Source organism: Brienomyrus brachyistius, chromosome 14 (genome assembly GCF_023856365.1).
Source record: "Brienomyrus brachyistius isolate T26 chromosome 14, BBRACH_0.4, whole genome shotgun sequence".
Taxonomy (NCBI): Eukaryota; Metazoa; Chordata; class Actinopteri; order Osteoglossiformes; family Mormyridae; genus Brienomyrus; species Brienomyrus brachyistius.
The window spans coordinates 18,741,684-18,752,479 of NC_064546.1; the positions used below are offsets into that span (position 1 = coordinate 18,741,684).

The following is a 10,796-nucleotide window of genomic DNA, read 5'->3' on the forward strand; positions in this document are numbered from 1 at the left end:
GTGCTGCATCCCCATAAACGTCCAGCACGATGGTACTGTCCATTCCAGTGTGCACCAGAAACCACACACATCAAATGTATTCTAAAGGATTTGCAAAACTTTAATCATTCAAAGTGTTTCAATCTGTCACTTTGTGCAAGTTCGGTTTAACCCCACCCCCCTTCACAAGAGCAGCCTGTGTACAGCCCCGCCCCTTCCCAAACCAAAAAAAAAACATGCAAGTATATAACTAAAGAAACCAAAACCATACATGTAAAATAAATCCCAGTGATAAAAATGATAGTTATCTCAGTCTTATGCAAGGAAAAAAAAAATCAACTGCCTATAGTTCCATTTATTTCCTATATTATGGTATGTGGAAAATAATACTTGTCAAGTTACACATGTTCAGAACGTCACCCATGTGACTCTCCCTCTGTGGGTTACAATCCTACTCCATGTAAGGCACAGGACGAAAAAAAATCAAGCCCGAGTTAAAGCCAAAAAATCTACCGGTCCATCCTGGCACTCTCATATACGGATAATTGCAAAGCCCAAATAGTTAAACATAAATCCCACTACTGTACAAAAAAAAAAAAAAAAAAGTTAATGCTAAAAGTGTTTATTTCATTATTTCCCGAAAACAAGTGTATTTAGGGTCAGCTGAAGTGCACAAGCGTCCATTTTCCAAAGCACTCCCGCTGAAGTAAATGTAGTGCAATGTTTTGCCTACAGAACCCACACGAAAGAAACGGCCGAGAGACCGCGCGGATTTTATGTCTAAACCTTTCGATTTTGTAAAACGTAAGCTGATGTGGAAAAAAAAAAAAAGTTTATTTTAAAAGAAGAGGGAGGAGGGGGGTGGGGATCTTTAATCAGATAACAGTTTACAGCTGGGTTTCTTTATTTTTCCGTGCCCAAAAATCTGACAGGGACACAAAGAAAAAGGGGACAGGGAAGATGATCGATGCTTAGCTGCAGCACTTGCCCTTCCAGCCAGTAACTCCTCCCACGGTGCTGATGTCTACATTTTCACTGTTGGGTTCTTTAACAGGCGTCTGCAGCGTAGTGACAAAAAAAAAGAAGCAGTTTATCAATTCCGCAGCTAAACCGTAAAGATCCGTAGTGCGGCGAGTCAAACGTTTTCCATTGTGTGGGGTACGAATTTAGCGCTATACATAGGGGAGGCTTAGTGCCTTGTGCTAATGGACACGGGCGATCAGTAAGCTATGTTTCGGCAGGGAACGTCAGTCAGCAAGAATGGAGCACCAGGTCTTTGGATCAATGTGATGCTTTCAGACGTGCCAGGATGTTTGAGATCAATAGCCCTCGGGTTCAAGAGAAGTGACGTTTCAAGTACTAGATAAATATATATGCTATATATAAGGGGAAAGTTGCCAAGTGTTACACAAACGAAAAAGGCACACTTCTACAACACAGGGAGCTTGCCAGTAATGTTTAACTCACCTTTCGAAGTATGTCTTCCGCTAACGTGAGAAAGGCCTTCTCGATGTTGATATTAGCTTTCGCGCTAGTCTCGAAAAAGCGTATGCCGTGTTCTTTTGCGATCTAGAGAGGCGGTGAGAAAAGGAAAGGTGTCAGGGACTCCTGCCGGAGGCCATGGGGTGTGATGCTGTGGACTAGGGATATGATCTATAATCCTCAAGGTCCGAGCTTTGCTGATTTTCCAGCCCTCCTTTACCCGTCAGCCAGGTGTGAAGCCTCTGTGGCCAATCAGAATCAGTAATTACCTGGGACTACCAGGGAGAACTGAAAACATGGACTGGATTTGGAATCGAGGTCCAGATTTCAGGAGCCCTGCTACAGACCAACTGAAGTACATTAACAACCAGCAAGCCAAAGCCTCCCATCCTACCTGCTCCCCCTTCGACTTAGGAACCACGCGCTTGTCTTCTATGTCACACTTGTTGCCTAGCAGCATCCGTTCCACATCTTCATTTGCATGCTAACCAAAACAGAATTTCTATTAATCAGATTCGCATATCAATTAGCTCTAAAGTTGCACACAGATATACAGCATTTTTGCATAACCAGTATCTTCTGTTGTCTCAAAAACATAGTAGCCTTTAGCTGTGCCAAATGATTTCATTTTAGGACTGTTAATGACAAACTTTGCTACACACTGCCTAGTTTTATCTGAAAGCCCTAATCAAATTGTCTTTTGGGTGGGATACGGATCCATTTGCACTTCTTAAAAATATCTCACCTCATCTATGTTTCGCAACCACTTGCTGATGTTTTCGAAGCTTTTGGCGTTTGTGATGTCATAGACTAGCATGATGCCCATGGCTCCTCTGTAATACGAAGTCGTAATCGTGTGAAATCGCTCTTGTCCTGCCGTGTCCCTGCAGAGGACACAACATAAAACAGTATTAATAATAAAAAAAAAAACACAACAAAAGCCTGAAATTGAATCCTATCAGCTTCAGAAGTGCTGCTCCTCATCTGACTGACACAATGACCGATATTCCAACAGTTGAGATAAAATTAACAACTCAAAGACACAAAACACGCCATAAATTGACCCAAACAGAAGCCAAAAAATGTTTTCCCGAAGCAAGATAATTACTACCATTTTACTGTGCATGCTTTTAACAATATATACATGGCAAATTGCAATATCAAAAAGCCAAAATCTCAAATGTTTAGCTTTTGCTTAAAATGTTTCAGCTCACCATATCTGTAGTTTTATCTTCTTTCCTTGTAATTCAACTGTTTTGATCTTGAAGTCAATTCCTGAAAATATATGTGGATTTACTTAGTTACCATTCATTTTTGCCACACAGACCTGCAGTTAAACTGGTAACAGGAAATTCAACCAATGCCTCTCAAGTAGTGCATCGTCACTACACCGAAAATCACACTATCGCACATTAACACCCCACACAGTGAAACATTTTGAAATATTTCATCAGAACACTGAATTCTGTCACCAATGACAGTCTGCCAAATTTATGTCTTCCAAATTATATAAACAATGCTTTTTACGTGATGTGTTTAAGGGAAGGTATTTCACATTTACAGAATGCCTGTTTGGGGGAATTGATGGTGATTTCCTATTAAACTTGTACCATTATTAACAAGTACAGAGTAGATGCTGTAGTAGTTCATGAAGTTCCTTGTGAATCCCTCTTTTTCTCACTTCCTGTCTGAATGTCACAATGTGGTTCCAGGGAAACGTGATCCTCAGCTACTGATTACTTATATAGAGAGGGTATGACAATAAAGCAATTCATCTGAGTCCTGCGACAATAGTTATGTCAATATATACAGGCACACCTTGCATGGAATTTTTGCAGTCAACAGTGCAGCCCAGGTTACCTGCCCTATTTAATGACTTGCTATGATGAGCAATGTGTGTATGCTGACTAGCTGTGCTCACGTTATATGATCCCTAACCAATGCTCTCCTGACTAGCTGGTTAACTGCATTCTGTATCCAGCGCTCTCCTGACTTGCTGGTTAACCAGATTTTCTAACCAGTGCTCTCCCGACTAGCTGGTTAGCTGTATTCTCTAACCCGTGCTCTCCTGACTAGCTGGTTAGCTGTATTCTCTAACCCGTGCTCTCCTCACTAGCTGTCCGGAAGTGCCGTCTGACTCGCAGCCGCCCCCGCCGTGCAAAGCGAAACCCTCGCCGAGTACCGGAGACTCATTCCCACCCATCAGGCTAATACCGGTGACAGGAAACTCTTTTAATCTTAGACGGACAAGTAAAAACTGCAGCCTCTAGTTTTCTGGCAAGTTTAAAAAGCGAAGGAAACCCAAAGAGAGCCAGTGCCGCGCGTCCGTCGGATAACAATGCCGTGCCCGGTAGACCATTGTACGGGTAGGAAAGACGGGGTTTACATCATTGCAACACAAAACCCAGACAAATAACCCAATACGAGCAATGCCATCCACACAGGAAGCAGACCAGACAGTAGCCCTGTATACAAAACAAGCAAGGAGAGCCTTTAGCAAAATGGCCAGCCAACCATCGAAGTCACCCAGGCAAAATGGTAAACAGACATCCAGCAACTTCAAGCACATTACATATTTTTTAAAACTTGCTTTACATTAAAAAGGATGGTCTTGTACAGACTAGGCATGTTCGAGTTACCTATAGTGGAAATAAAGGTGGTGTTGAAGGCGTCGTCGGAGAAGCGGAAGAGCACGCAGGTCTTCCCCACACCCGAGTCCCCGATAAGGAGCAGCTTGAACAGCAGATCATAGGTCTTCTTCGCCATTTGGCATTTAATGGAAACGGTTATTGAACAGTGACTGGATTAAAACAGAACAGTGAAACACTCCCGACAGTCTGCTTTTAATTCAACCGCCTTTTTACTTTCGTGCTATATGTCAGCAAGCCGACTAGGACCCTAGTTGGATAATACTAGCTACGAGTATAACTAGATAACGACAACTAAGTGGTGCGCCTTCCAGCTGTGTAACGGATTTTATTTCTTACTATCGATCAATGGTTGCACTCCCGGTTTTATTTTCGATTGCTCTTTCATCGGTCGGGACAAAATGGCTGCCACTAACGTAACGCTAGCGAGTTAGCTAGCTAGCCATTTCAGATTTCTTCTACCCCCTTCATGCCCCAAATATACAATCGATGAGAACGAGTCCTTTTTGTTCCGAAAGCTTAACATATGTTTTACTACCGTCTTTTAATATTATTATATTATGACTTCATTGCAGCCACGCTTATACACTGACGACTGCCACAGCCTTCAAAGGGTACTTCTGGGTGACAACCAAACAGACACGCCTTGTTATCGGTTCTTGGACATATGTTAGTCTTTCCATTGGCTTACGAGGTTGTCGATCACAAACACCACAGCCTTTTATTGGAGTATTTTAGTATCCATCAAGACTGAGTGGGCGTGCACAACATTGACATATACACGTAACAAACTTGATTTAATGGGCGTCTTCATATGGTTGTTTGATACCGAAAAAGAGAAGTCGATTCCTGAAAAGATACTTTTAGAAGGAGCCGACGAACACAAATCATTGATTTACAAAAAATAATAATAATTGCTAGTCAATGTAAATACAAAACTTTTCTGTAGCACAACCGAATAAAAGAAATGACAATAGAACATTATAATGAAATTATTTTAATATATGAATATGACGATTTCGCGCGAAAGATTTGCTATATAAATATTGAATGAAATAGTATACATGCATTAATATGTTATAATATAATAGCATGATGTGTTACATATAGTATAGCTACGGGGAATACGTAGAAATTGACCTTGCACCTACATTTAGTGATATGTATTTTTATTATGATTATAGGGCTAGGTATCCTGATATATACTTTCAGTGTCTGAGGAAGATTAATACAATTTAGCAACTAAATGTGCGCATTGCAAAGCATTTCGAGACTTGTTTCTTTTTTTTAGGATATCAAGATTTTTCTCGCCAGGTATATTGTTCAATATTTTGCACATAGCGTAACCTTTTATTGCATGCAAGAATTAGACACTTTAAGCTTTGTTACTAATCATTTTAAAGTGGAATATAAATCTATTTACATTTCAACCGAATTTTATATGTTATAACAGGAATGTACAGACCTGCTTCCTTACACTCATTCATGTGAAATGGTATTTATTGCTTAAATTCTGTTTATAGCTTCAGGGGGAAAAATCAGTTGGAGAAAATGAATTAGAGTGCGACAGTGTTACTTCTTTTTACGACAATTAATGTCTTTATTTTTCGGAGATATAGGACACGACATTGCTCCTCTGATCTTAAGCGTGCCTGTTTGCCCTGCCATAAATCACTGGGATGTCCGTCATTCGACCCCATTTAACTGTACGTAAGACTCAAACTCTTTACGCGACATTTAACCCCATTATCTTACCCAAAAAATCATGTTAATGTTAAAAAATAATGTTTCCTTTTTCACAATAACACATTTTTTGCTCTCGTTGTACCATTATACCATCTAATGCCCCAGAATAAAAATAAGGTGTATTTTTAGACCTGTTAATGTTGACTTAAAAAAAATCCATTGTAAAGGGCAGATGAGAATGTAACGGTACCACATTCCCACAGTAGTCACAATTCCTATTATTTTTTTTCAATACGAAAATTAAGTGTTTAAAATAGTAGAAAACCGGCTATAAGCGCTGAGGCATAATGCCGGTAATTACCGGTGAATGTGTTCTGCTGTATGCTGTGGTCTTGCTCACTAGGTGGTGCTCTAGCGCAACAGGAAAGTCAGGATAACGTCAGAAGTAATTTTAGTCTAGACCAGGGGTGGGTAATCTTACCCAGAAAGGGGGCTTTCGGGTTTAATCAGCTTGCAATTACTAGTTAAAGGACTGATTGGCTGAAGAGTCCTCACACCTGGGTTTGAACAGCTGACCTAAAGGTTATTCCAAAAACCCGCATACATACAGGTCTTTGAAGATAAGATCGGCCACCCCTGGTCTAGACTCACAACACAATAGTAAATATTCGGATGCGCATCTTTTAAATTCTTTACAGAGCAGGTCTTATGGATCAGTTCTCAGTAGCCTCCACTCTCAAGGTTCTGCACTTAAGTTCTTTCAAAATGATTTCCAAACTTTCATGGATCATAAAGCTAATGAATGGCTTAAATCATCCATCCATCTATCTATCTATCCATCCATTTTCCAAACTGCTTATCCTACTGGGTTGTGGGGGTCTGGAGCCTATCCTGGAATCAATGGACATGAGGCAGGGAACAACCCAGGATGGGGGGCCAGCCCATCGCAGGGCACACTCACACACCATTCATGCACACCTATGGGCAATTTAGCAAGTCCAATTAGTCTCAGCATGTCTTTGGACTGTGGGGGGGGAAACCGGAGTACCCGGAGGAAACCCCACGATGACATGAGGAGAGCATGCAAACTCCACACACATGTGACCCAGGCGGAGACTCGAACCTGGGTCCCAGAGGTGTGACGCAACAGTGCTAACCACTGCACCACCATGCCACCCCTGGCTTAAATCAGATTTTGGTTTGATGCTTCCAAACCAGATAATTCAATCAGCTAAATGTATATGTTGTGTCTCCTAGACAATGTGTAGATTGAATCTAACACTCTGTTTGTGGGACAGAGTGGGTCTGGTGTGTGCCTCATATACAAAGGATGTACATTATTATTATCGTTGTTGTCATTGTTGTTGTATGTATGTAGCTCACATATGGTTTCCCTTTGGAACATTCTGTCTGGTATCCAACTTTTCAGCCTCGCCAATGGTTTTTAAATTATTGTTGGCCATCTTCTTCCGCTACTTGCCAAGATGTCCGTAGGTGTAAATATGTGAGTGAATGGTGTGTGAGTGAATGGTGTGTGAGTGAATGGTGTGTGAGTGCATGCTGTGTGAGTGAATGGTGTGTGAGTGTATGGTGTGTGAGTGCATGGTGTGTGAGTGAATGGTGTGTGAGTGAATGGTGTGTGAGTGCATGGTGTGTGAGTGAATGGTGTGTGAGTGAATGGTGTGTGAGTGAATGGTGTGTGAGTGTATGGTGTGTGAGTGAATGGTGTGTGAGTGTATGGTGTGTGAGTGAATGGTGTGTGAGTGAATGGTGTGTGAGTGAATGGTGTGTGAGTGAATGGTGTGTGAGTGTGCCCTGTGATAGGCTGGCCCCCCCATCCTGGGTTATTCCCTGCCTTGTAGATGTAGCCTCTGGCACATTCTTCGCACCCTAGGTGAACCTGAATTGGACTAGCAGGAACAGAAAGTGGATGGATGGGTCTTTTTGCGCCTTTACCAAAGTATTATTGGATATTTTTCTTGGCATATTCCCAGACACTACTTAGATAGCTTTAGGGCTTCAGGGTTCTGGCTTAATTTAATCGGGAGCTTTCTTGTTTATTTTCGTTAGATAGATCTATCACATTCCTAGACTGTGGATCCATTAAAGATTTAAAAGATCATAGAATTGTGGGAATACCTGACACTTAGCAATGTATGAGCTGCTTCCAGTATCCACTGACCTCCTTCACACGCGATACTGAGAAACTGTTCCAAGAAGCACCACTATTGATAGCACTGAAAGAATGCAGTGGCTGTGGAAATGTATTATCTGCTGACAGAACAATTCTCAGCAATAATGTTTAATTACATTTCTCTCCCCTGACATTAATCTGTCAAAATGCATTTTCATATAGTTCCTACCTTAGACTAAAGGCTATGCCAATGGATATTCATGACTGGTAGTCAAACTGCAAATTATTATTATTTTATGTAAAGGATATTAAAAATACCGAAAGAGCACTTGAATGATAAATCTATTTAGTGGCAAATTTAGATGGGTAACTTGTTAAAATATACTTCTGCTTTCAATTAATTTTAAGTCTTATTAGGATTAAACGTGAATCTGTAGGTTGATTAAGCAGTTGATTCAAATAATCATCAAAGCTCTCGGTCGTGTAATGTGCTTTTTTTATGAATTTTCCTGGTTTGATTTTGTGATATACATGCTTGTCATGTTGTGCTTCCTGCGGCGTAACGTTTCAAAAGGAAAAATTCCACCGAAATGACCAATGAAATAACCACTGAAACGGTTTCCTATCGCACGTGCCTCTAAAATCTATTCAAATCCCGATCTGATGGACATGGTCGATTGGACAAATGTGGTTGAAAAAAATCCTAATTGTTCAATTACTCATAAAAAACAACCACGCTGCTGTCTCAAAAAGACCCTCCTTAGATACAATCAAATACAATTTAGGCGCATTCTGCCTAAACCATCGTTTTATCTAAATAAATTCGAGGAAACTCAGATAAGGGCCACAATGAAGAAGTACAGTCATGCCAGGCTTCAGAATAAAATGGCTTCCCGCTGCTTTCCTCTGAGCTCGCAGGTGCCGCGCAGTCGCCCTCATTTTGTTCCTACACTAAGCAGCGCCCATAATTACAGTTCACTAGTTGCTGGTCTGGCAGCAGCTGCGGACGGCCGGGACACCGCGACACCGTTATTAACGGACGCTGTCCAAGTGCTGAATTTCCCATAATCCCACTGGGGGAATTACAATTGTTTGCCAGGATGTTACAGCCCACGGCAGCTTGGGAAATGATATTTTTAATGTTTTATGCAAAAGCACTGTGAAAATCCATTAAATTGTGGTCCATGATAGAACATGGATCTGCGCTGTTCACAAAACCTATCATAGCTGATCATCTTCACTTAATATTACCAGTAAAATATATATACTAAGCAATTCCTTGATATCATTATTTAATTTTAACCTATTGTGTATGTGTGTGCGCGTGGTAGCACCATCTCAAAATCTCAGTGGTTGGATAGGATGTACTTTTTGCAAACGGTTTTTTTTTTGGAGTATATTCAGTTCCCGCTTCAGTCCACAGGCATTTTCTTGTTACTGACATGATTTTTCCCCCCAAAAATGTTCCCTTATATCTAGTCAGGTTCAGTGTATGTTGGTATGGTTGTATTATCAGCATCTTGATAAACTGCATGAATGAATACTAAAAGAATGTTTTAATGTCTAGATGGTTATGCCATGAATAGACTTACATTTCCCCAACTAAGTGACACTGTCTAAATTTCAGTATTTTGTATTCTAATGTAAGACTTATGTTTTGCATATTTGTTTTTACAAATATTATAAGCACAGGGCGTCATATTCAATGTTCTTTTATGCTAGTCAAGTTATACAGCATTTTGTTGACCAAAATTAGAAGCAAAATGAATACTTTGCATATTCTTCTGGTGACATCTGCACAAGAGCTAAAGGCTCTTGACATCTTCTAATGACGAGGGGTTGATGGAACCGCGATGGTCACCTTGTCAACATATTTGCAGCCTGCATGTGATATGCCTTGTGTGATTGACTGTTGGTTTTGACAGCGGGTGAATTGATTTTAGAATAACGTTTTTGGCTGGTAGGCAGAAATAAAATTTATGGCTCGTCCAGCAACTCGACCGGTTCAGTAAATTTCGCAAATTTCGAGGTGGGTTCAAACTCGTAATTTTGCAAATCGGCTACGTGCCTGCGCCTTTTGGGGTTCTAAGTCCCCTTTTCGATAGTTGGCAATCACGTAAAATTACCGAGAGCCATCCTTCCGGTCAGCAAAATATACCGGGGACTCGATCGAGCACCTATCACTCCAAACACTGTCTTTGCCATTTTCACCGGGAAGCAGTGCTCGTTTTTTTGTTCTGTAAACGCCAGCTTCTTATATAGTGTCTGTAGAGGCACATTTAAGATACAGACTATATAGGTAATTTCCACCTTTTATGCAAGAAAATTTATTCTACTATCTGTAAATTTTACACAGCTTGTAAGAATCGACCGTTTCCAATACGACAAAAATGCGATGTTATAGAATTCTTCAGAACACAGTTCCTTTCAAACAACATCACTAGTAACCGCAACGATTTCAAGAGAATGATCCCGAGAGACATTTCAGCTAATCTTCAGCTGAGATACCGATCACAAATTCCACCACCACCCCCATAAATCTACCTTTAAATGGAGCAGTACTGCTGACTGATGATGACAGAATAGGGATAGAAATGCTTCCCCCCAATGAATATTACAATGGTTGATAATAAATTCTATCTTTGATATATCTTTTATGCTAGTCTGTATACAGTAAAGAATGTTTATCAATAATTAATCGTACAAGCTTTTTATGCATAAAAAACACCTAAAATACGTCTCTGTGGCACCTAGGCAATGTCGTTTACTCCATGGTGTTGTCCCGTTTTGGGTGACACCTCTCCATTTCAGCATACAGACTCGAGTTTCAAAAAGTACTCTTGTAGTTTTATATTATTCTATTAGTT

General features: G+C 40.6%; 1 protein-coding gene across 1 annotated transcript; it reads right to left on the reverse strand.

Annotated features, from left to right (window-relative positions):
* Nucleotides 1-77: 77 nt before the first annotated feature.
* LOC125707304 (ras-related protein Rab-10) lies at nt 78-4,754 on the reverse strand. The gene is made up of 6 exons (XM_048974351.1): nt 4,101-4,754; nt 2,676-2,736; nt 2,207-2,345; nt 1,856-1,945; nt 1,447-1,548; nt 78-1,037 (listed from the first exon to the last, which is right to left on the reverse strand). The coding sequence occupies exons 1-6, from the start codon at nt 4,225-4,227 to the stop codon at nt 951-953; spliced, it is 606 nt and encodes a 201-aa protein (XP_048830308.1). The 5' UTR covers nt 4,228-4,754; the 3' UTR covers nt 78-950.
* Nucleotides 4,755-10,796: the final 6,042 nt, after the last annotated feature.